Raw genomic sequence first — 27,594 nt, 5'->3', positions numbered from 1 at the left:
GGAAGAGCAAACGTGTCTTATTCCGGGAGTAATAATCCCTCCATAAAATAGTAACAATTTTGTCACTCAATCCACGACTGTTTTGTGGTATGTTTCACCCACAAAACATACAGATGTCTCAAAGGCAGGATGAAGCTCTGTATCAAATGCAAGGATTATTCTTATTCTTATAATGGATAGTGGTCCACAACATCATTACAGTAATAGCTACAGTACAGATCAGATGATGACTTATTTTAACTCTCACTCCTTTGAATGTTTCAGAGTCTATCCCAATCAGTAACTGTTATAATAACAATAACTGGTTTAGCAGAGATTTCTGCTTAGCCATCGACACATTCAACGTTTGCCTCTTTAGGTTAGTTACCTGTGAATTAATTATTCGAATTGTAGTCTTTGTTCCCACATCAAACTCAAATCCGCTGGTAGGTGCTGCATTGAATCTCAGAACAGCATCGTGACCATCTGACAATAAAAGAAAATGGCAAATATATTCTCGGATTTCATTTATCTCAGACCTTTGATCATTGTTTATGGTTCAATTTCGCAGAAAAAAAGCACTGATAAATCCACAGGAGAGATATTCAGGTAAATTTTCAAATAAAGCGGCGGGAAAGAGGCAACTATCATATATTGAAATCAAACAGGAAAAGACTGGCCAGAGAGTTTATGACAAAATCTGGAATCGAATTATTTATCACCTCTACTGTACTGGTTTAGACATCCACACTGATCATATCCTATCACGCTGATAAAATGGAAAGACACTCAATTTCTGAGAGCAGAAATTATCAAAATTTGTTGCTTGAAATTTCCTGGGCCATGGGTGTGAACTTTTCTTAAACTCCAGGAGTGTAGCAATCTGATTTTCAAATTATTATTTTATTCCCCCTTAAGATGTAAGCAAATTGTAGAGGAATTGACAATCGACAGCTGATTGTCCAGTCAACTCTTCTCCAGTAATCAAAAATAACCATTAGTCGAAAAGCAAAGTTCTGGGATCATCCAATGGAGCTTAGTCTTATAATATAATAATAATAATCCTTACATTGTGCCGGAACAGTGCTACACTGTAGCTCAGTGGTTAGAGCACTCGCTTTGCAAGCGAGAGACCTGAGTTCAATTCTAGGCAGAGGGCGAAACCTTGGGCAAGTTTCCTTACTCCACACAGAGCCTAATAATAATCCCTCCAAAACCCAAAACAATAATAAATTGGTCATTTTCAATCTACGACTGTTTGTGGGACATTGCTGTGCGCAATTGGCTGCCGCGTTCGCCCACAAATATACAGTCAATTCACTTTACAGTGTGTTCTGTGAAGCGCTTTGGGACGTCCTCCGACGTGAAAAGCGCTATATCAAATGCAAGGATTATTATTATTATTATTATTATTACACACAGCTTTCAGCAAACTTCGCAGGTTTGTCTTTGCCACAAACTACATTTAATAATTGGAGTCTCAACCTAACACAGGTCTGCTCTACAGCTACAGTTGCCAAAGGACTTCACTTATATGTAACAAATATTCTCATTTTACCTCTTGCAAAATCTCAGGCTTTTTCCGTTTACAACAATTTCAAGGTTCAATGGTAAGAGCCATGAAAGAAAGTACCTGCATTTTAAAGTAATTACCGGAAAGTGTAATAACTTTTTGTGGATAAATTCTGCCCACGGCAATTTCCCCAAATGATTGTGAAGTGAATGACCAATTAATCTGAAACATTGTTGGCCAGGAGATCCCAGCGTAATGGGATCTTTAACATCCAGCTGTATAGACATTTGAGACTGCTATTTAATATCTCAACTACAGGACAATGTGTACACTACTATATATTGATATGTCAGCCTAGAAGTAAGCTAGAAAAAATTCAGAGGCAGAGACATTAACTATTTCAGCATGATAATACTGCACAGCAAAGAAAATAGGAGATAAAATAGCTGCACATCTGTTTGGCTGGGACATTTTCCATAAATTCAGTGAATTACACAAAAAGATTGAAGATTATCCAAGTGCACATAAAGCTCATGTACTGAAAACTTGCATAACCGTCCATTCCCATTGACATTCAATTACACGAAGAGAGAGAACAAAATATATAGGATTTTGCTGGTGTTTGGACACACAGAGTAAATCCACGGAAAGTCTCAAAAAAATGGAGTCCTTCTAGTACAGGTTGCAAAGGCTAATTTACTTATAATCTATTTCTCAGTACCTCAGCCGACAAAAAAACAAGGCCCCACCTCACAACTCATGTACTATCAAAAAGGTTTTCACCGCTCACCAGTGTCCTGTCCTTGCTGTGCAAACAGTCACAACACTTGACAGCAATTAGTTATGAAACACAGATGTTTTGACAATAGAGGTGTAAGCATTATTATAATTTGAGTAGCTTTGAGCTGAAAGTCTCAAACCTTGAAAGTTTGAGGCTTTCAACTTAAACCCTGATGCTATTCTGTTTTGTTGTCAGGGTTTGAATTGAAAGCCTAAACTTCAGTGTGGTACATCAGCTCCCTCTAATGTTTCGATGTGATAACAAATATAACTTTGCAACATGCGACATTGATAAAACAATAAAGAACATTGGTAATAAGTTTTTTTTTCTTCTTTTGAAACATCTCAAACTTCTTCAGAAATAATTGCAGTCAGGCACAGTGACTGCATTTCCAGACAATTGTGAATTGTGAAAGGTTTGATGAACACACATGAGGTGAATGACCAATTTATCAGGTGGATCATTCACTTTTTTTTCCCATCAAAAAAGCCCTTCAAATCCTACCATTGAGCCAGACAATCACCAATTTGCTTTGGTCACAAGTAAAATCTTGTTAGCAATTTTTCAAGATATAGCACGTAATTTTGTAATGTTAGCAGACTGGTGAATCTCAAAGGAAAAGAAAAGAAGCAAAAATGAACAAATTGAACAATTAATAATAATAAAACCACAAGACTCACTTATTTCATTTCCCAGTTTGGAATGGAGGATAGAGGCAGCTGATGACACCACAGCACACGTACGGAATTGCCCAAGTTCTTCCATTAAGGACTTGCTTGGCAGAGATTTCTGCCAGTCAGATGTTGTGAAAGGATCTTCGCCAAACTGAATTGTCTTCACTGGGACTCTTTGTTTCAGTTCACAAATGAGTTCTTCACGGCTGAGCTTTCTGGAGTGTTTTCTCCCGGTGAAATTAACAACGTATTTGTTCATAGCCACGTAATTGTTCTTTACCGTACGCAGGCGCGGAACAAGATTCATCGAAGAGCTGTCTTCATTCCAAATTGAACGTGTGTTCGTGTTTTGATCTGCCTGCAGAACTTTGGCAGGTTTCACTGCTAGTTTGGGATCATTTGGAGATTTCTTTTCAGCCTCTTGCCTTCCATTGGGCAAAGCTTCCTTGATTAGACTTTGATCCTGAATATCTGGTCCAGTTGATAATTTTGTTCCATTAATTTCTCTCAAAACAACTTCACGACTGTGTTCACCTGCATAAATTTCATTATCACCCTCCCAAAAAGGTTGCACCTCAGTATATTCAAAGGTTGACCCATCAACCTTCTTCACATTTCTTCTCAGTGCAGTTTGTATATCATGTTGACTGACACTATCAGGGATTTTTCTTACTTCTGCATAACTGTTTTTGACCAGTTTCTTCTCTTTCAGGGGCTGAAACCATAGCATGCAAAACATAGCAAAGAAACCAAAAAAGCAGAATAAATGTTTCGTCTTCATTTTCTCACTCTCTTAAATGCTTGCAATCTTGTGTGCCTGGTACTTTCAGCAAATCTTGTGTGCCTGGTACTTTCAGCAAGCCTGAAAAGAAAGCAATAGTCATAATTAGAATTCCTCTTCATTACTTTTAAGTTTTCAACTTCTAGCAAATAGAATTCATAAAATGAATCTCATTTGTTCTGACAGATCATCTCAATGAGCTCAAAATTTCTCCAGTTGAAGGTCAACAAAACTGAAGCTCTTATGCTTGGAATTCTCATCTCAGGCCGATAGCATCAACTGTCATGAATGTGCATCATGCGGAGCAGGTGTGGAAACAGTGTTGTTTGATCCCCCCACCCACCAATTGTCATTCAAACCTCAAGGTTTTTTAAATAAATATTATTGTGCAAGAATTTCTGCTTCTTAAATGAGAAGTGGAAACTTGGCAATAAACACAAGCTTCTGTGTACCTGCAGCATTGCTCTCCTGCAGTTGGGGAAGATAACATCACAACTACTATTTGAGTCAGCAACGGGTAAAACATTTTTAGAGATTAGTGGGGGAGGGTCTATAAACCCCATCTCCCTGAGCTTTTCTATCTTGCACTAGGCAAGACACATTGGTTATGAAAGGCAGCAGGAATGCTTCGCTCGCTGACACAAGTCAAGAGCGCATGAAAGGTTTCAGTATTAAAGCCACAAACCGAAACTTATCATAACCTATACTTGACATAGACTTTATTAAGTCTCAAAGCGCTTTGCAAATTTTTATTTTGAGTTGCAGTGACTATACTTATAGGTGAACCCGGCAGCCATTTTGTACACAGCAATGACCCACAAACAGTTATGAAGTGAATGACAAATTTTATCTGGGAGATTGTTAGCCAGGACACCAGATAAATTGCCCTTCTCTTTTTGAATAGTGCCATGGGATCTTTCAAGCCCACCTGAACAGGTAGACAGAACCTCTGTTTGATAACCTAACCAGGGGCTTGAACCTACAACCTTCTGAATCAGAGGTGAGAGTGCTACCAACTGAGCCAGACCGATACATAAAGAGTGATCTTGAAAAAAATCTTTAAAATAGTTGCTGTTGAATAGCTGTTAAAAAAATCTTTAAAATCAGCCCAATAGTTGTTTGCTTTTGACAAAATAAGAGCATGCGGAGCTCCTCAAACTGCTTGGAAATGATCCAACCAAAAGAGTTACATGATTTAGATACAAGTTAATTAATCCCATATGCTCTTTAACTATCCCTCTGAAAATGTAATGTGCTACTGCAAGGAAATTAAGCGTAAAGTGAGGCAAGCATGTCGTAAATGGTCTTTACATCATGCTATTTGTCAAATAGCTGATGAAGAAATGTGCTGCTGTCTACAGTTTCTATAATAATAATCCTTGCACTTGATATAGTGCCTTATCATCTCTTCGAGTCATCTGAAAGCACGTCACAGAATATACTGTAAAGTGAATTGACTAAGCATTTTTGGGCAAAACGTGACAGCCAATTGCGCACAGCGGTGTCCCACAAATAGTCATGCATTGAGTGACCAAATTACTATTTATGTGTTTTGCTTTTTTGACAGGATTATTACCTCCGGAAAAGTGATCCGTCAATTATCTAACAACCGGGATCCTACTTACTGCTAGGTAAACAGAGGCGAGTGGAGGAAGGAAGCTTGCCCAACATCTCATCCTGCCGGGATTCAAACACAGCTCTCTCGCTTGCGAGGTGAGAGCTCTAACCACAGGACTCCAGATTTGAGCCACATCCATTCAGTAACACAGGCTTTGGACATGGCTGTCATTCCAGCGGTGAGAGGTAGCCCGGGATACGTGGGAGTGAGGGTGTTGAGAATAGCAGTAAGGGATCAGGAGATCAACGGAGGTTGAGGTGGGCAAAGAATTAGAGCGCCGGGAGAACAGAAAAGCTACAAAACTCAGCTTAACTATCACCTCACCCACATGTGTACTTATCGCAGCAAAAGGTGAAGTCCGGCTGCAATGTCGGTGAAATTTTTTGTTCAGCATTACCAAATACATGATTTTCCCAAGCAGTGCAAAGGGTTAGAGAGAAAGACACAAGCACATAGCAGCAGTTTTAGAAAGGCAGAGAGAAACAGAAAAAGTTGTGCGCGCACACACTGATATCTGTAGCGTTTTCATATTGGGGCTGACCCTAACTACTACAGGTTTTGTATATTTTACTGTAGTGACTAAAATTCATGGCTCTCATTATCACTCTTCTTTAATCCAATCTGTACTCATTATTTCTACCCCATTAACTTTCATCTGCATTCCCTTAATTGGTTTGTTTTACGTTCCCTAACTTCGAACAACCTCATTTAGTGCCTCAAAGTAATCACAGTGGAGCTGTCCCATTTAACCCCTGCAAATTCCTGCATGCTGATTTTTACTGACACATGCATTGTAGCCTGATTGCAGCAAATAAAAGTCAATTTGTGCCAGACTGCAGACAATGGTAACATGGCCACGCATTCAGAGCAACTAGTAACAATGAAAAATGTCCTACGAAAACCACAGTTCATCTTGTACTGGTATTTGAAAAGTTGCTGGACAAATCTTGAACCGTAAATCCATCGTTCCTTCAGGCTTTACCAATTCATAACAAGCAACAACAACCGGCATTTATACAGCAGCCTTAACACAGGATAGTGTCTCAGAATGCTGCACAGTAGTGGGGTGGGACACCAAGTATTTAAGCCTAAATCAGATTTGCTCTAGTCCTACCATCAGCGCAACATAAGCCAGTTTCAATTTTAATTAAACTCCATTTTGTCAATCTGCCCTCAGTCGGTCTATGGTTTTCATTCTGCTTTGTGGATGCATTTCCTTTCCTTTAATGTCTCCATGTGCTGTTTCTGCGTGTTCCACTTCAGACTTCTGCTTTTCTATTTCTAATTTATGGCTTGTGATTGGGTTTTTCCGGCTTGAGTGGCAACATTTCCTATTTTGAATTGGCAAATGCGAATGTGAATTTCCTATTGTGAATGTGCCAGACTACACAAAAAAATTGACTGTATGTTTTGTGGGCAAAACGTCCACAAGAAATATTCAATTAAGAACATTTATTTTGTTGGCCACCACAATATTTGATATGATCTCATCTCTATGTTGGCTGCTCAAGTCCAGAGATGATCCCACAACATTGCTTTCATTAACATTTTTGGTTCCAACCTGCAAAAAGGCACGCACAAAAATCGCCAAATGCAGAACTAAGATATAACAACAACAACAACAACAACAAGATTCCATTTATAAAGCGCCTTTCACGTCAGGAGGACGTCCCAAGGCGCTGCACAGTTGGGTCATGACCCGAGCAGGGGGGAAATGGTCAGGGTGAGGGGAGGGAAGGGAGGGAGCGAGGAGGGGGAAGAGAGTCGAGAGGGGGTAAATCTTTAGATGCTGTCAGCAGTACAAGGATTAAGCTTCAAATTCAATATTCCTTGAATTTTAAGGACTTCAAAGTCGAAATATGTTTTGCAAAAGGTAAGAAACATTTAGGTGGTACAGATAGGGAACAGAAATCCGTGTATTTGAAATGTTGGTGTGTTAGCTGGCTTAAGTCATCGCTCATACTGCAGTGGTGCAGCACAATTGTTTAAAGTTGAGGAAACCAAATTGCAAGAGCAGAATGGAATGATCTTTACAATGTATCTGATCCCAATGAACCAGCCATACCCGAATCCTCAAAATACCCCCAAAATAAAAACCTAGCATTTTAGATAGTGTGGATTATTATAATATAATTTGAATCATTTAGATAGTGAATACATTGTGTATTCTGAATAGAATAGTTACTCCAAATAAACTGAAATCTGTATTTGCTGGAAAAGGAATTAAAATTTCATCAGGAAAATAACACCCAAATGAATTTCACATGTATCCATCTCTGTTCTCGGCGCCAGGTTGCACAGGCGCATCAGATATGCCAACAGAGAAACAGGGAAAAAATGAAAAAAGGCTAAAATTACAGTAGTTTATAACACTTTAAATAAAATAATAATAATAATAATCCTTGCATTTGATATAGCGCTTTTCACGTCTTCTAGACATCTCAAAGCGCTTCACAGAATATACTGTAAAGTGAATTGACTGTAATACAACTACATACAATTTCCCATTAAAACTGCCCTCTACCCTCTCCGCCCTCAGGCAAACAGTGAAGCTCAGCGCATTGCTTAGGATAGGTTGACATCTCAGTACAATTAAGACTTAACCCTGAGCTGCAGGAATAACATTTAAATAAGTACTGCTGGGAATTTATCAGGAGTACAAATGTACTCCACCTCCACATTCAGTTTTCAAGATGGTGGCCTTTATTTTTATTTACTTTATTTTATTTATATATTGCCCTCAATAGCAGGTAATGCAATATTGGCTGGTTAAACTCCAGAACTGCACAAACACACACTGTCAGGTCACACCTACACATAAACATCCTCATATGTACGAGGAACTCTTAGTCTGGATGGGATACTCTTAAACAACAACAACAACAAGATCACATTTGTATAGCGCCTTTCACGTCGGGAGGAGGTCCCAAGGTGCTGAAAATATACCCACAAATTTTGCCCACAAATATACGGTCAATTCACTTGAGTGTATATTCTGTGAAGCGCTTTAGATGTCGAGAAGATGTGAAAAAGCGCTATATCAAATAATAATAATAATAATAATCCTTGCATTTGATATAGCGCTTTTCACGTCGGGAGGACGTCCCAAAGTGCTTCACAGAACACACTGTAAAGTGAATTGACTGTATATTTGTGGGCGAACGCGGCAGCCAATTGCGCACAGCAATGTCCCACAAACAGTCGTAGATTGAAAATGACCAATTTAATTAGTGTTTTTGATTTTTGGAGGGATTATTATTAGGCTCTGTGTGGAGTAAGGAAACTTGCCCAAGGTTTCGCCCTCTGCCTGGAATTGAACTCAGGTCTCTCACTTGCAAAGCGAGTGCTCTAACCACTGAGCTACAGGACTCCAAATGCAAGGATTATTATTATTATTAGAAATAATTTAATAATAATAATTCTGGCAGTTGATTTGGCGATTTATCACGTCATTGAGATAAGGAAGAAGTAACATTATGTAAAAATAGCAATGTTGCTTCATTTCTGCAAGTGTCAGAGCCTGGACTTGTCAAAGAAATTGCACAATCCATTTGTCTATTGTATCTGTAAGATAACATGAATGTCAACAAATGCCAGTGCGAAGGTGAGCCATATACATGATTTCTGAGGAAACAGTCATAAACAAATTACTTGTAACTTGTAACCAGCACTGGACTCCTCACGTATCTGCACCGGCAGAGATACCACCTTGCTAACTGAGATGTACAATTGAAAAGCCCCATCTGCTTGTCCGAACAGCATATTAAAAGACAATGGAAGTAAATTTGTTTCCTCCTGAAGCCTGGCCAAGTAACATCCAGATGATTCGAAAAATCTCGCCTATCTACTCATCCCATGACACTATTCAAAAAGAGAGATAGGATTACTCACTCCATTGCTGTTTGTGGGACATCGCTGTGTGCAGCTGGCTTCCGCGTTTCACCCACAACATATACAGTCAATCCACTTTCAGTATATAATGTGAAGTGTTTTGAGACGCCTTAACAACTTATATATATTTTGGTCAGCTGGGTTCCATGCATCCCACCTAAACATGTAAATTCCAGAGATGTTTATTGGAATGGAATGTGCACTCTCTCCTGGAGGGGCACACCTTGTTCATCGAATTCTAGATAAAAACACAAGAACGTAAGAAATAGGAGCAGGAGTAGGCCATTCGGCCCCTCGTGCCTGCCCCACCATTTAATAAGATTATGGCTGATCTTCTAACCTAATTCCATTTACCCGCCCTATCCCCATATACCTTGATCCCTTTAGTTTTTAAAAATCTATCGATCTCAGTCTTGAATATGTTCAATGACTGAGCATCCACAGCCAAAGCCTGAACTAGAAGGGTGGTCCTAGCTGGACAAGCAGTTTGAAAGCTTGACAGGTAATGCTCTCAATGGCAAGCTATGCGGATTATCTAGTTAGACTCCAGCAGTACCCCAACGCATACTCTGGTGTCCCCAAGGTAGAGAATTCGATAAATTCACTACCCTCTGAGTGAAGAAATGTTTTCTCAACTCAGTTCTAAAAGGCTGACCTTTAATCCTGTAATCCTACAAAGTATTAGGCGTAGGTTGGCAAGAGCCAAGGCTTAGACAAAGTAGGATGGTTTAAGTTTTTACGATTTTTAACGGTACACAAAAACTCACAATCCTTCTTAAACACCGTGTACAGCAGCGCTATGGAACATTCCATATGGAACATTCAGCGCCTTGGGACGTCCTCCCGATGTGAAAGGCGCTTTACAAATGTAAATTTGTTGCAAGTCCGAACCTTAGAGTTTTGCTTGACCCGCAATTATCCTTTCTGCCCCACGTCCGTGCCATGACCCGCTCTGCCTTTCCCCACAGGCCACCAAAACCCTCATTCACGCATTCACAACATCGAGGCTTGACTATGCAAATTTCTTGCTTGTCGGCATCCCTAACTCTTCCCTGTAGATCATCCAGAACTCTGCAGCCCGTATCCTCTCCCGCACCAGATTCCAAGACCCTATCACTCCCATCCTTGCCTTACTCCACTAGTTTCTCATCACTCAGAGCATACAGTTCAAGATCCTGGTCCTCACCTTCAAAGCCCTCCATGGTTTTGCTCCCCCTACCTCTGCGACCTCCTAGCTCCCTACCATCCTGCCTGCTCCCTCCGCTCAGCGGGCACCGGCCTGTTTAAAGTCCCCCACCTCGCCCGCCCCACCAAGGGCCGGCGGGCCTTCTGCCACTCTGCCCCTACCCTCTGGAACTTCATCCCGTGGTCCCTCTGCCTCACCCCCTCCTTTGCCTCCTTCAATACCTATCTCAAGACCTTCCTCTTCGACCGAGCTTTCAATCACCCTGCTTCCCCCACTGCCCTCCACTCTCCCCAATCCCGACCCCCAGCTCGGGTCCGAAATACTGACTGTCCAGCGCCTTGGGACGGAAAGGTGCCCTTCAAATATAATATTGTTATTGTTGTTCCTTATAAAGCTTGTTTTACAAGATACAGTACACCACTTTAGCTGCAGCATACAATGCACTCTTTCGGATATGTACCAGTATAACATACTTACAGTGCTGTGCACTGTTCTAAGCCATGTGTATTTCAGAAGACTGGATCTCTCTGTATCCATCGTTCCTTTCAGATAGAATTGATTCCTTTCATCTCGCTCTCCTGACAGCCTAAACCTACAAGCTTTTCTGTAAGTGGTATTTCCCAAAGTAGCTATGTGCTACAAGAGCAAACCCACATCGACTTAAAGCAGAAAATAAAATGGTGCACAGACAGCTCTGTTCTGTAATGAATTCCCAAGATTGTCAGCTAACTAGGGAGTGGGGGATTAGGGGGGAAGGGAGAGCGAGAGAGAGAGAGAGAGAAAGAGAGAGAAATGAAGATAAACTGATGTCAGAGCTACAGCCTGATCAGAATCAATTGGCTCCAGTAAATCCCCTTTTCAGCACGGTATGGTGCACTAAAGATCTATTGTTAATACTAAGTAACACAGGATGAAAGTTTCTGAAACACAAGGCATCAGTGAGCCCAAGCACAAAAAGTTGCAGCTAATAAGAGACTGAATGTGAATGGAGACAAAGCACAAGTCAGCGTTTATGGCACGCTGTTGAATTGCAAATGTGAAACTCCAAGGACGACCTTGAGGATGTTTGCTGTGTTGCGTGGGGAGATGGGATAAAAAGATGCAAATAGAACTAGCACAAGCACACTTAGTGTGATAAAAGGATAGGCCCAAAAGAATACTTTATATTTCAGAGGTTCACCTTATCACAGCAGCCCGTCTCCAAGGATAGGAAAATAGTAATGTAAGATTGTCATAAACAAAATACTTCAAAACCTAGACCAGTGGTTAAATAAGATCACAGGAAGCAAACAAGTTGCTGTATTTCAGAAGATATTCAAGTGAAAGCGAGTAATGAAGATTGACACTCATATAAAAGACAGTTGAAATGAGCTGAACAAAGTATTACAAAAAGAAGGTAAAGGAGAGAAATCATAGGTGGCAATAACAAAGTAATTTTCAGCAATATTAACTCTAGAAGAGTTAAGACACAGAAAGAACCAGTAACAGGCAGACCGAGTAAAAGATCTGCTATGATCTCATTGATAATTACACAACTGATCTATTGGTCAATTTTTGCTTCTTAACTTGGTGATAAAAAACCTGACAGTTAAAAAGAAATTTAAGTTTGCAAAGCACGCAGACCACACTAGGTTGAACCCAAGTTCACCACAGCTTAGATGTTACTTTTATATAGAGATTGATTCCACTGCAAGTTGCTGTCCTATAAGGTACCTTGTTCCTTAAAGACATGTTACCACACTTTGCACAAACCCGTTCAGGGTTCAACTGAGCAGAATAAATTCAAATATGTTCAACCGATTGTAAAAATGTATTTGCAGTGTGCTGAGCACATTTGTTACCTGAATAACAATTCTAATGGCTGGGAAGAATGCAATATGCACATCCTTTTTCATGGTTGTATAATACCATAATATAATGCGTGTCTGAAAACAAAAAGGAAACTTGTCAATTCCTGAATTTGATAGAAAATTTACATTACTTCTGAAATCCTAGGAGAGTGGTTTGTGAGTTATGCAATATAATTTACTTTTATATAGTGCATAATAATTTATAATATAATAATAAACAATGAATTAATAATTTTAAGCGGTAGCTAAGGGTTGGTAAAACTTAGCAAAGGGAATAATGGGCAGAAAGCCAGAATAATACAACTGTCTAAACAGAATTGTTATTCATTGCCTAGTGACACCATAGCAATTGTGCAAACTAATCACAAACAAAATATATTTTAAAAAATCTATTGGTTAAATAATAGCAGAAGGAACTTGAACTAAATTTAAATATTCAGAAGGATTTTTTAAAAAAATTACAATCTTCCATCTTAACTTCAGCAGAAAGTTCTGATTACCCAAAACCTAACATGAAAACATGTTAACAATTGGTATACTTCTCAACAATCACCCTGATAAAATTCGACTTCACTTCATGGCTGTTTGAGGGACATTGCTGCATGCAAATTACTGCTGCTTTTTCTTACAAAAGACACAGTGGCTACACTTTACAGTAAATCCTGTAAAGTATTTTGAGACGCTTAATTTACATGATCAAGCACTATTTCAAACTCAAGGATTATTATTAGTAGTGGTAGTATTTCCTTCCACCAGGTTGTTGTTGGGTTCTCTTATAATAAGTTACTTCACGATACACTAGAAATGGTAACTGCAAATATCTCAAGATCACTATAGCATAGGATTAATAGCCTTCCTCAATAAGAAATTCCAACAAGAAATTCTAATTATTAGTTCTCGCCAGGTACTCAGCAGAGCACAAGCATAGCAGCAGCACTTTGTATCTTTGGGAATAAAAGACTCTCCAACCTTTCCAGGATAAGTTGTGAGCCACGACAAGAGAAGAAATGACTGTTTACAAACTGTTGACAAAATTATGAACAGAACAGCCCAAACTGCTAATTGAATACTCAAAAAGCAGCTAAGAGTGAAAAGAAAAAGCAACCTCATGGAAGGCAAATGGGGGGACCGGGATGGTGAAAGAAAGCAAATCTGAGTGATAAAGATAATCCTCCATATCCTTATCAATGTGCCAGGCTGGCTGGTCTGTTCTCAGCATGGTTAGCAAACCAAAGAGAAGAAGCATGTGTCCCGTGTAATTCCCACCGACAATCTGCTTACAGAAACGCGCCCACTTATATTTAAACATATCTTACTTTTAAGGTAAAAAAAATTCTTGAGTCAAGACTTTTTGAATATTTCGTTGAAATAGGCACCTAAAATAATACTCCTCTCTGAGTAAAAACAATCTTGGTGAAACTCTTCTCAGTGTTCAGATCAACATATTCTGTGATCTGTTTCATCAAAGGAAAGTATAGATCTCTCTTGACAAATGAATGTTTGGGCCTGTGCAGTTGTCTAATTGTTTTTGCAGAATTTTCAGAAATTGGTTGAGAAAAACAAATGTCAAATCTCCTGCTAATATGTTGTCTTGGTTTCACACTACTATTATTTGTTTATGTTTGAGTTTTGCTGCTTTCCAAGTGTTATTCCTGGTGATGCCTTTGTTGAAAGCCAACATATAAATGAATCTTTTGGAAGAGATTCTGTGACGGGCTTCAGTTTTTGACTGATGTGGCTCACGCTATTGCTCATGAGCCGCACTCGGACAACTGAGACGGCCACAGAGGATTGATTTGATTCGGACATTTCGTTGCCAAGCAGGTCATTTTGGAGGTCAGTTCAGCTTCAAGGAGAGCACGCATACCACTGCCCCAAGAAGGAAACTATACGAACGTATAACACAGTACCTAATTAGAGATCGGTCGTGTGTTTTACCAGGGGGTGGGGGAAGGGAGGTCACCTAGAAAATGCCATTGCTGGAACACAGACCAGCAAGTTGTCCATTCCTCCACGGAAATTTACAGCACAGAAGAAGGCAATTTGCCCCTTCCATTTCCGACTGACTCTGTACTGTATTGGTAATTGGCTATGCAAATAATTTGTTCATTTACATTTGTGATACATTTATTAAATCATGAGCTGTTGCTTCTCTTTTTACCAATTACAGACTTTGTGAACAAACAAAGCACTATGCAGCATTCTGTCAGCAGTATCAGTGATTAGTACTTACACTGACAGAAAGAAGTGTAGTTTAGTTTTGAAATGCATTCTTTCTTTGGGGTACTTACTTGAGAACTGCCTATGTTTCTGAAGGCTGCTGAAATACTGGACGCACACTGACATTCTCCAAGTGACAATGGAAATGCTGAAGTCCACAGACTGTAGATTTAAAAACTGTTCTTCCTTTGACTCACGGTTAAGTAATCTGAATGCCTGCCACAAGTTTTGTTCAACATTTCGGAACTGAATCACATGGTTGAAACGAAAGTTTCTAGGTCGTTTCTAACAAGCAAACTACAAGTGGGTGGGACCGGAAAAAAAATTGACTGTCAGGAAACGTGAACTGAAAAGCTGTGTTAAAAAATAGAAAAGTAGATTGTATCTAAATGTAAACAAAAACCCTTGGCCATTTCATCCCCTCTGCTCACTCTGCATTGATAAGAATTAATACTTGAATGGCAAAGTCACACATACAAAGAACTAACTTGCAAATACACATAATATTTTTGAAAATACATAAAATATACGACTGCTTATGACAGTCGTATATTTTATGTATTCATAACAATCCAAAACAAAAAAACAATAATAAATTGGTCATTTTCAATCTACGACTGTTTGTGGGACGCTGCTGTGCGCAATTGGCTGCCGCGTTCGCCCACAAATATACAGTCAATTCACTTTACAGTATATTTTGTGAAGCGCTTTGGGACGTCTAGAAGACGTGAAAAGTGCTATATCAAATGCAAGGATTATTATTATTTATTATTATGACACTGCTGTACCCAATTGGCAGCTGCGTTTCTCCCACAAAATACAGAGGTCTTCCGCCATTGTTCTCCTCTGCTCTGCTACAAGGGCCTGGGCAACCGCCTTATGTTGTGGTGACCGGAACGCTATACGCTATTCAAGGCACGATCTGACCAGACTATGATGTCTTTAGATGTAAACTCAACTGATTTAACAGTATAGCCCAATATTCTGTTCGCTTGGTTTATGCTTCACAGGTGAGCAACGATTTGGAATGCCATTAGCCAGGTGCATTGCAACTGATCTCCAGAGCACTCGCCTCGCAGGCAAGAGACCTGGGTTTGATTCCCGGGCAGGGCGAAATGTTGGGCAAGTTTCCTTACTCCCCATGCTTCTGTTTACCTCGCAGTAAGTAGGAACCCAGTTGCTAGTCGATTGGCGGATCGCTTTTCCGTGGGTAATAATTCCTTCAAAAAAAATAATAATAAATTGGTCTTTCAATCTACACCTATTTGTGGGACGCTGCTGCGCGCAATTGGCTGCCATGTTTTGCCCACAAAATATACAGTCAATTCACTTTACAGTATATTCTGTAAAGAGCTTTGAGACGTCTCGAAGACGTGATGAGGTGCTACATCAAATGCAAGGATTATTATTATTTATCATAATTTAGTTCTAATTCGGTATCCAGGCATACACTTTGCAGCATATAATCACATGGAATCATACAACATTGAAGCAGATCATTTGGCTCATCTAATCCATGCCGAGGTTTATATTCCACAGGCACCTCCACCTCTCCTAAACCCTTCTATTCCATTCACTCTCATATACGAATCAAGTCTCCTCTCAAATATGTTGATCCTTTTTGTGTCAACCACAGCTTATGACAGTGAGTTCCATGTCCCCTTTCTAGCCTAGGCCATTGAGCCTAGGATGGATTTGTGTTTGCTGTGACTGGCTTTACCAGCTGGCCCATTGGAAAAAGTACAAAGTTAATTTTTAATAAATGTCGATTCTTAGGCTCTGTTTCTGACACTCAAATGGAATCAATGAAGTCCTGGCCGTTTTAACTTTGTTCAGCTAAACATCAGCAAGACTGGCTCAAGCATGGCTCCCGTCACCATCTTTGCATGTCAGACGTTTACCTGAACAACCTACGCAGATGCTCACTCCATCTCATGAAGCCAGTTTGCCTCACCCTCCCTCCGATTTACAGCATGCCTTAAGACAATAACAACAACAACAACAAATTGCATTTGTATAGCAGCTTCCAAGTCAGGAGGACGTCCCAAGGCACTGGATAATCAAAATACCTTCCCTTTTTCCTGCGCTTTTGGTCTCTTTCCCTCCCCTCCTCTCACCCCAACCCCCACACCCTCTTCACCTACCTCCACCCTCAGTTCAGGCTTCCAGTTAGCTATGTGAAGCGCTTTGAGATGTGCTCCCAACGTGACGGGGCTAAATAAATGCAAATGGTTGTGTTGATACATGCAACCATCAATCATAGATATTTCCTAGGTACCCAAGTGCCAGCCAGGATTGACAGTACCCAATAGGGGCAGTAGGAACAATTAAGACCTCTCAAGCACTGCCAAGTCTGTTTAACCATGGCAATGCTGCTTAACCACTGCAATTCTGCCAGGAGCCGTTTTTCACAGAGATCTGGCATTCAGAGATCCAGACTGTGCTTTACACTCTGATTAAGCAAAATTTCTATCTATTTGCAGTAATAAAGCTTCAAAGATTAAAATAAAGCTTTTTTGAGCTTTTCAATTTAACACTACACTAAAATCTCTTGGACTGCAACAACTGCTAAGTTGAAGGGTTTAAGGAATCATTAGTTATGCTCTATCGCTTTTCACAGGCAACAACCACCGCCAGCAATCAAGAGAGAACCACATAAATTTGACTACAAAAGAAAGCAAGATACAAAACAACAAAAATTAGAGTAAAACAATACACTTTGCAAATCTTTCATCAGTGAGCACATTGAACTGAAATCCAAGATGAAAGTCAACTTGTGGAGCCAATGGCAGTATAACTGTGTATTGTGCTCTTATTCACTAAAATCATTCTACTCAGAATTTCCAAGATCAATCCATCTATTGTTCATCCACACAAGATGAAAGAGTGATACAACTGTGCTGTGAAACTTATCCTCAATAGATCCTCTTTCCTCTTTTATGTGAATAGCTTTCAACACTTGGTTTGTTCACAAATCTGTTAAAATGATTCTCTGTGTTGACTACTAAAGGCAAATGAAGATTTGTCTGGCAGGAGGAGGATTTGAATATGAGCCTTCCAATTGAACTACATTTAAACGCCCAGCTAGCTGGATTAATGGTGGGGGAGGGGTGGGAATAAGGAATTTAGGTCCCATGAACTAGAATTTCCGGCTAAATGTAACCACGTTGCTGGTACCAGCATTTACTGCCATTTGTCAGTGCCCCCAAAACGACATTGTAATTGTTTGAAACCAGTGAGCAGAAGATATCGAACAAGCTATATTCTGCTCGCAGGATTCAAACAATCTGAGTCAAAGTCCATATTCCTGGCCACTGGAAAGGCCAACAAGGAAGGTGAGGAGTTGGGAGCCAGGAGTCTAAACGCGAGCCTGTGGAATTTTCTTTAAAACATTTTTGGTGTCAGGCCTGTTCTAACTGGGTCGGAATTCCAAATATCTGGATTCCAGGAGTCCTGGTTTACTGTAGTACAACAAGGCACGAAGGGGAGAAGTAGCCTTTAACTGTCAACCTCCCTATGTCAATCCTCCTGATGTGAAAGGTGCTCTACCAAATGTAATTTTTTTTTAATCGGGTTCAAAATAACAGCACAGAAAGGTTGTTTATATTTTTCTTTCAATTTATAGTGGCATACAAATGAGTTAAATTCCCTCCTTCCCTTCGACACACACAGTTTGATTTCTTTTGATTTCTCACTTGTGAAAGTTAACAAAACATTAGGCAAGCAGAAACCTTTCGTCTTGAAAATGTTTTGAAAACCAGTGCAGCAGTCAAGTATAAAAATTCATCTGATGGTATATCATCAGATACTTGCAGCTGCATAGTTTCTTCTCATAACAGGTTGTGAGGGATCTCATGTGGTAACAGCTTCGATAACACATTCTCTCTAAAATGTGCAGCAAAACTATGTTTTTTAGTGTGATACGCAGCTGTCTTTCATCTTTTTTAAAGTTAGATATCTGTCAATCAACAGTATACCCTTATCTCACTAACCACTGCAGCCTGCACGTAAACAATAAAGCAGCTTCAGCTTCTAAATGTGACATATAATCACAAATGTGATTAGGGCCGGGCACAACCACCACGACTGTAATTTACTGATACTTTATGTCACTCTTCAATTGCTCAGACATGGTAAGCCTCACAATCTTGCTGAAATCTCAACATTTTCCTCTCTGTATATACACCACTTCCAATATGGAATTGAAACATTGCATTACAACACAAATTCTATAATTAAAAAAATTTTCAGCAAACATCATAATTTGAAGGAAGGTGCAGCAGTGGTCTGAAAGCATTTACAGTGCACTTGTTATTCTTTAATACAAATGAAACACTCTCACCCTCTCTCTCTCTCTTTCTCTCTATCTCTCTATCTATATGTATACACACACACACATACTTCTCCGCCACATAGCAGCAAGGTGAGAATGTACCATCCGGTTCTTGTTAGAATACATTTGTCTGTTCTTGTATCATTTGTTCTCTTCCATGTATAAGTGTTCCACCCTATTGAGAGAGCACCCATATCCATGATTGGGAGGCAGGAAATAAGAGTGTAGTATTTTCTATACTGGGTAGAGGATCATGTGCTGAATTGCTGGATAGAATTGAAAGCCAACAGCTGTGAAGCTAGAAAACTTAAAAAATAAAATCCAGTCATAACAATTAAGAAAACACAAGGAACCATGTAATACAAATTCTCAAATGCTGGCGTTTTCTTACAGCTCTTACTTAAATAGTGCAATGCGGGTTGTTCAGACCAATAACTTCATCCACAAACTTTAACAGCCCATCTTGCAAAGTTATCCTTGGTAGAATGCCTCCTTCCTGAAGCTCCGACGAAATACAATGGTTCAAGGGGAAATGAAGCAGACGTATTTCACAGACATCTGTCAACAAGATCTCAGCGATCACAGTGATAGACAGCAGCAACTTGCAGTAATCACATTAACTGGCTTTTTCACACAAGGTTCATGAACTGCCCTTAAATAGAACCCCTGAGGTACCACAGCTTTAGTGTTCTCCGACCTTTGACTTCTGATCTCAAAGCACTTCCTATCAATTAACCACACATGTTTATCTCCATCAGCACAAACCCATTGTAGACTAAAATAAGGCGTTTAAGTGAATTGTACTCATTAAAATACTTCAACCTCTGTACTGCAGTACTCCGCTGATGTTGGGTCTCAGGCTTCAAAGAGCGCATGGACTTCATCAGTGTTGCCGTGTTTCCAGGGTAGTTTTACTTCACTGGCTTCACTGCGTTTAGTCCGGGAGTATTAAGAGTTAAACTGACTCTTTTGTTACAAATGATCTCATCACACACCGATTCTGAAAGAAAATTTCGGAGACGCTGAGAACCATTTCAGTCTCTGGCGTGTTCGAGTCCTTTCAACGGAGTATTAATTCTTCTCCTGCCTCCATGCTCTCACATCCCCGTGGCAACCGAAGCTGGAAGGGATGGAAGCCTCTGATGCAATCTCTGATTGTGACAACTTGGGAGAAGAGCCGCTGAAATGTTTAATAGACAAGTCCATTCGTGTGGAGATTGCTAAGAAGCCTTTATTTTGTAAGATATTGTCACAAACTTAATTTAACCGAAATTCGTGTGACCCACAAGTCTGGACTTCAATTCACGTACGAACCAAATCTGAAATAATCAATAAAGTTTCATTAAAGCTTTCAATATCAGGCCAGGACCACATCAACCAAGCTGGGAGCATCAATGCGGGAGCAAATATCTTATTCAAATGCCTAATGGATGCAGATCAAAAGTATAAAAGAATATAAAGTCAATACAATCTTAAATTCTAGCAATTTTTTTTTACCACCGGGACTTTAGTTTTACTCCACAACCAAGTCGTTTGTGAATCTGAAAAACGTTTCATTTTTAAAAAAAATGTCTTTGCTGTGCGTTAGAACATGATAGTACTGGCCTGGACTGTTCTCCTATATAGTTTCTTACCAGCAACAATTTCCCAGTTGTATTGCTGTAAACGAGCCAAGCCATTTTAAAATGATTTCAGTCCTGGAATCATCCAAATAGTCTGCACTAATGATCAGCTTTTTTTTACTGCCAGATCAAACAGCCTTAATCACCGACTAAATAACAAGGAGAGAATTCAAAGAGGATAACAGGTGGCTAGAATTCAAAGAAAAAGAGTCTAGATAAAGTTTCCTCGTTCAATTTAAAAGGAGACAAAATGGCAGAACAATGCGGCGTTATATTGACCCCAGCAGTAAATACCCTTCTTCGGGTATTACAACCTAAATAGTGGCAGAGTTCGAAGACTGATTTAGCTGTAACTTCGGCAGATAGTGACAAGACATTTTTCCACAGTTAAAGAGTTGAGGTTCACTTGTATAAATATAAATTTTCACCCACAGATATACAGTAAATTCACTTTGCAGTATATTCTGTGAAGCACTTTGAGATGTCCACAAGACGTGATAAGGCACTGTATCAAATGCAAGGATTATTATATTGTTATTATAAATGAAATAAAGTGCGGTACTGAAAATGTAGTTTCAGTAGTTATCAAGAATACATCATCTGCACCTCATGAATTCTTCATGGTGCCTTATTATTCATTCTATCGTAGCTTTCACACTGGAGCATTGAAATCCTGTCTGGTATTAGAATTCTTACCTTAAAGTCTTACTTAAAGTCTAATTGTTAATATTGATTCAGTCTCTCGGTGTGTATCTCCTCATCTGCAGACGGAATGGATATTCCTGATAAATTTATGAAAAATAGAATAGGAAAAGCAGCAATAGAATTTAGGCCAGAGAAGAAACCGAAAATTAAAATCTGTGCAATTCCACTCCGCGAGACTTATTAGGGATACCAAGTCCCAATTTAAAAAAAAAGTGTTCAAACCATATGTTACAGCACAGAAACAGACCATCAGTCCTGAGTCCTGTAGCTCAGTTGGTTAGAGCACTCGCCTCACAAGCGAGAGACCTGGGTTTGATTCCCGGCAAGGGAAAATGTTGGGTAAGTTTCCTCTGTTTATCTAGGAATAAATAGGAACCTAGTTAGTCAATTGGCAGATGGCCTTTATGGTTAATAATTCTCAATATCAATTAAGCTATTTGACTACAAAGACCAAAAGCAGAAACCACCACAGTACGATGGAGATAAATAATATTGACCAAAGTCGTTTGCATGATTGCCATTTACACATAGTGCCCCACAGTGCCACAAAGCTTTTGTTTTGAAGGTGCATAATTCTAAACTAACAAACATTTAAGGATCAATTCATCCAGCAGTGTTGAAATATATTGACTATCACCTCGGGATACATTGGTATATTTCAAACAGCAACCGAATGTTCCAGAAGGTTTTGATAGTTTTTGCTGGACGGGCTGAGGTCAGCTTCTGATTACATTTCATATTTTCCTGGGAAGATGTTCACTCCTCTGAGATAATGAGCAGTCGGGTCCTTGAGCATGGATGTAAGAAAAATGGACCACAAAAAGAAAAGGCGACAGCCTCAGACACCTGCCTATCTCAAGGCTGAGAAACCAGCAGGCTGTGGAAGGCTGCCCAGAAGTTGTCCTTATCTCTCTCTGTGCAAAGCAGCCTGCGAAGGATGAGGGCTATCTCTGTGACCAGGGAAGTTGGAGTTAGAAACACATAAAAGAAAGATGTAACTATGAAATAGTTGGAGTTGTGTAGAGGGTCATCACACTTCCCAGTGGAATCGATATCGATTTACTGTATCTATGTGTATGTACAGGGATGAGGGAATTTAGCTCCAATAAGAAAGTGACCATTCAAGTGAAAGAGGAGGAGTAGTGGGTAATTTGTTTTCGGTTCTGTCTGCTAGGCATAGAAGTAATAACAGTAGTAGTGGTTGGTCCATTTGAAACACAGATGTCAGGTTAGACAGTACGAGTTAGGTGCTGGGTTAAGAGCTAATCGTTTCTGGTGGGTTTCCAGGAGCCACTCTCTGTGATTCTCTGTGATAGTTCTGTAATCTCTCCAGTGTATGTCAAGGTGTGATCCCAGGTCTACTGTTTAGTCTGGAGTACGAAACAGTGCCTGGATATGTGTTGTCGTCCCTGTATCATCAGTACTACTGTTGTTGTGTATGACTGGTTGGGGCTGAGAGTTTACCAGACACCAGTCTCTAGTGTTTGGCACGAGAGTCAGTTGTCTCTGAGGAGTAATTCCAGAGGCTGATCTCTCGGAGGTTCGTATTGAGTTTGTGTTACAGAATCAGTTGTTCCTGAGGGATTTCCCAGGCCTGATCTCTGCTGTGTATTTTGAGGTGTGTTTGTCTGGAATACTGAGCAACCCCCAAGTGCATGCTGTGTGGTAAATGTTTTGCTCACATAGATGTGTTGCATTGTTATTGTGCTGTTATATGTAGTATAATTTGATTACAGATCGTTAACCTGTATGTTTCATCTTATGCAATACACTCTATACTCTAACTACACTGCCCATCAAATTATTAACAGCGGGCACCAAACAGCAGACCATCCCCAGAACTAAACTGAACAACTGAGCCATTTCTAGCTGGCCAGTTCAGACAGGTTTAATCAGAAACAGACCTTTGTGATTATGGAAGCTTTATGCTGAATGTAGATGCTACAGTCCTTGGCAGACTGCACTGGCTGCCTATCCCAGAGAAGATCGACTTCAAGGTCCTTACTCTTGTATTCAAGTCCCTCCACTCCTCTGCACCCCCCTATCTCTCTGACCTCCTCTCTCCTCAAAACAGTACTTGTGGCCTTCGTTCCTCTGGGTCTGGACTCCTCCTTGTCCCCTTAGTCCTCCGCTCCACTCTCGGCGGCTGTGCTACTATGCCCCGAGGCTCTGGAACTCCCTTTCTCACTCCCTTCGTCTCGCTCCCTCTCTTCCTATTTTCAGGTCTCTGCTGAAGACCTTCCTTTTCGATCGCGCCTTTGGTCACCTTCCTCCTCCTCCCATTGGCTCGGCCCCGGGATCCGTTACTGTGAAGCGCTCTGACACGCCGTCCAGCGCGAAGGGCGCTATATAAATCCAAGTTGTTGTTGTTGTTACATTAGTGAAGCATCTACAGATATTAACTTTGTACCATGGTTCTTTTTTCAAACATCAAGTCTGTTTTCTTCAGAGAATATTTGGCTGGTGAGGAGGAAGTGAGCACAAAATTAAGATCGAAACATTACATGGTTTAAAATTCAGAATCAGAGTTAATCCACTTTCCTGATTTCCCAGTATTTTCTGAGGCAACTGAACCCCAAATTAGTCCAGCAGTTCACGTATCCAAGATGTTATCAGTTACCAAGCATCAAAGGGAATGCTGGTCATGTTCTCTATTGCTGATAACAATTGTCTACAGTAGTTAATCTTACCTGCTTTTAACAAATGGTCAATTTAAAGAACAAAGTGATTGGAGGTGATTCCAAGTCAGTATTCTGATCAAAGTAAGAAAACCACAACAATAATATGGACAAAAAAATTCCATTTTGAGATTGCACCTGAAGACCTTCCTCTTCAACCGCGCCTTTGGTCATTGATATAAAATATATATAAGTAAATGTATATATATGATATGGTATATACATTTGCATATGTAATATAGTTATGTATATGAATATATATTAAAAAATCACCTATAATAAATGCATGGTGTTTGTGTAATATAAAGTACTGGGGTAAAATTTGTAAAAGTAATTAGAACTTTTAAAATGAAATTACAACCTTTAAAACTATTATGATCAGCTCACATCATTTTCAGCTCAGGGACCGAATTACTTCAACTTATGCTGTATTTTTAAATAATTCTTGAATTACTGGTCTGCCCACTACAGATGCACCATTTCAGTACAATCTTACAGGGCTAGAGTAAGCATTTGATATAATCACATGAAACTATTGTAGCATATACAGACTGTCAGAATAACTTTCACATAGGGAGGATATCTCAAACCATGCTACAAAGACAGATCGGGAGCCTGAGTTGGGAGAGAAATTGGAGGAGGGGGCATAGGGGAGAAGATGGGAGGATAAGTGGGCTAAGGTGCTAACTGAAATAGATAGGTCTTTAGAGGGTTAGGTTTTGAAGGTGAGGCAGGGGATTTCAGCTCATTGAACCACGAGAAAGTTCAAACAAATGCACCACCTTGAGGAAGTAACCGAGTATTACATACAAATGTGATTAAAATGCTGGGGTCACAAACAGTCTATAATAAACCTTGCATTTGACATAGTGCCTTATCATTTTGTCAAAATATCTCAGACCGCTTCACAGGATTTGCAATTTAAAGCTTACTGATACCTTGTTTACAACATTATTAGAAAGAAACTCTGATGAACTCTAATTCTGATCAAGGTCACATATAAAAGATTTAAATGGAGTGATAAGCAGCTACAAGTATGGGTAAACATTATCCACATTCCAGCAGAAAAAAAAGAGCTCAGTGTATGCACCTGTGCTGATCCATTGGTTAACAACATCCACGTGAACAGGCAGGTGGGATGTCTTATCTGAAAGAAGAACAGTAACACAGAATTAATTCCACAATCTCTTGTTTCATAATTTGGGGTTCAAAATCATAATAGTTTTGGTTTGGAAGAAGTTCATGCCAGTGCAAGGAATGTTTGATTGTCTGAATGAAGTACGGTTGTTTTTTCTGACTGGAGGGAAGTGTGTAATGGTATCCCCCGGGGGTCGGTATTGGGACTACTGCTGTTTTTGATCGATATAAATAACCTGGACTTGGGTATAGGGAATACAATTTCCAAGTTTGCAGATGATATTAAACTAGGAAAAGTAGTAGACAGTGAGGAGGATAGTAGCAGACCACAAATGGACATAGACAGACTGGTAAAATGGGCAGACACGTGGCAGATGAAGTTTAATGTGAAGAAATGCGAAGTGATGCATTTTGGAAGGAAGAATAAGGAGAGGCAATATAAGCTGATGGTACAATCTTAAAAGGGGGTGAAGGAACAGAGAAGCCTGGGGGTTCATATAAGGAAATCTTTAAACGTGGCAGGTCAGGTAGATAAACCTGTTAAAAATGCATATGGGATACTTTATAAATAAGGGCATAAAATACAAAAGTCAGGAAGTTATGATGAACCTTTATAAATCACTGGTTAGGCCTCAGCTACAAATACAAATCAAAGGCCCTTAGTTTTTACACTGTTATGAAGAAATGTTATTAAAAAAAGTTTTTACATCTTTATGAAGGACTGTGATTGTTTTCTTCTGAATTGTCAAGCTTTGGTGTAACTTGGGTTAAATTCAATTTTGATAATGTGCAGAATGAATAGAGGGGATGGGAGTTTTGTCATCTTGGTGCGAGATCAATTTTTCAGACTCCTAATTGCCTTACTTTTTTTAATTTGCATATAATGCTGACTTCCTTTTGGCTGTGTTTGCTGACAGGAAGCTGAATTCATGGGTAGCTTATTGGATTCAGCAATCAAAGCCGTTTATCACGTTTCTTGCATTGATAGGCACCCTCCAATTAAAATTTTCAGCTATGGTCTTTTTGGGCTCAGTCTTTTCATAACAATAAAACAACAAATATTTTCAAACTTTGATAATTTTTTTGCTGATGAAATAACTCACCGGATATTTTATTCTATCATGTGCAGTGCCTTGGAGTGAGGATAGAGGAAAGCTGACCAGTTTATCAATCATTATTCTTCCACTTCCAAGGGCACAAATTCAAAATGAGAGCTTACTAACCAGCTGCCGCAGACCTCCAGTCCACGATAACTACATAGCTTTTAGAACTGTCCCTTTAATGTTATTCTGAAGTTTAAGATCTGGATCGAGTACTCTGTGCCTCTTGCAGGTTGGCTCCCATCCAGCATGCTCAACTTTGCAATGCTAACACTGATGAACCATCAGCTCCTATTTATAGTTTGCTGAAATAGTTTCTCTAGTTTCTAGTGAATCCTCTGGCTAATGTGGGCCTGATCCCAGCTCAACCCCTTCTTCCCCCCCCCCCCACCCAGTAAAGTCAAAGACATTTCAAAACGTGTCCTGTGCTTCGAGTGGGAATCCTAGAAAAATCAGGGAAGAAGGAAAACTAAGAGAGAAACTTATTTTGAAATGTATCTTTTTTTAAAAAAAAGTTTACGGAAAGTGTTTTACATCATGCCAAGTTGTTTTTCTGCAGTCAGAGAGAGTGTTGCACTTGATTTCCTTGCTTTTCACAGATCTGCTGGTTGTTTCTTTTATTTAAACACTCTCCAATTCTCATACACTCAACAAAAGCACAACTGCTGTATTTGACAGGAAATTCTGCTAAGTGAGTTGCAGTTCTAAAATAATATAGGTTAGAACAAGTACAGGTCATATTCTCGAACTCAACTCTAATGTATGTGTGGGTGGTGGTGAGTAGGTGGGGAGGACCACAAGACAAAAACAAAATCAGGAAGTAAGAGAGAAAAATTTCCACTCAACTCAATACTTCTTTGATGGAGAAGTAAATATACAGAGATTGTGACAAACCTCACTGCTGAACTATAAATGTGGTTTAGAACTAAAATTACCCTTGTTGACAATAAATTAGGATCAATATTAAATAGATGAATTAGAGGTGAGCAAATTATTTGAAATAATTGTGTTAATTCAAGACTGGTTAATTTGCTGTTAAGGTCAAGAAATAAATCTGCTGGATGTTGGTTTCAAAAACATTTTCATTAAAAATGTATTTTTAGAATAAACAATCAACAGTCCTGTAGCTCAGTGGTTAGAGCACTCGCTTTGCAAGCGAGAGACCTGAGTTCAATTCCAGGCAGTGCGAAACCTTGGGCAAGTTTTCTTACTCCACACACCTAATAATAATCCCTCCAAAACCAAAAACAATAATAAATTGGTCATTTTCAATCTACGACTGTTTGTGGGACATTGCTGTGCGCAATTGGCTGCCGCGTTCGCCCACAAATACACAGTCAATTCACTTTACAGTGTGTTCTGTGAAACGCTTTGGGACGTCCTCCCCACGTGAAAAGCGCTATATCAAATGCAAGGATTATTATTATAACAACAACAAAATTATATTTATAGAGCGCCTTTCACGTCGGGAGGACGTCAGGTTGTGTCGTGGACTTTAAGGTTCAGGATTATTTTCTTCAGGGAAT

The 27,594-nt window shown here is 39.6% G+C and overlaps 1 protein-coding gene across 7 annotated transcripts in view; it reads right to left on the bottom strand.

Moving 5' to 3' along the window:
• Positions 1-27,594, bottom strand: part of LOC103174913 (beta-galactoside alpha-2,6-sialyltransferase 1) — a 32,790-nt gene that overhangs the window by 4,539 nt on the left and 657 nt on the right. Inside the window, exons 1-4 of one of the 7 annotated variants that reach the window (XM_007887553.2) lie at positions 14,565-14,760; positions 12,265-12,348; positions 2,954-3,809; positions 368-465 (exon numbers count right to left, since the gene is read on the bottom strand). In XM_007887553.2, the coding sequence (XP_007885744.2) occupies positions 368-465; positions 2,954-3,728 (873 nt within the window). In that variant the 5' untranslated portion in view covers positions 3,729-3,809; positions 12,265-12,348; positions 14,565-14,760. Of the gene's footprint in view, positions 1-367; positions 466-2,953; positions 3,810-4,180; positions 4,247-10,128; positions 10,201-12,264; positions 12,349-14,564; positions 14,761-19,226; positions 19,287-24,921; positions 24,979-27,594 lie in introns of those variants that run through there. The other 6 variants (XM_007887539.2, XM_007887591.2, XM_007887563.2 and 3 more) reach the window with 6 other exon arrangements.

The sequence above is a fragment of the Callorhinchus milii genome, unplaced genomic scaffold (genome assembly GCF_018977255.1).
Source record: "Callorhinchus milii isolate IMCB2004 unplaced genomic scaffold, IMCB_Cmil_1.0 Scaffold11, whole genome shotgun sequence".
NCBI lineage: Eukaryota > Metazoa > Chordata > Chondrichthyes > Chimaeriformes > Callorhinchidae > Callorhinchus > Callorhinchus milii.
Note: the sequence above shows the minus strand (reverse complement) of the source record. Positions and strands in the feature narration are given on the sequence as shown.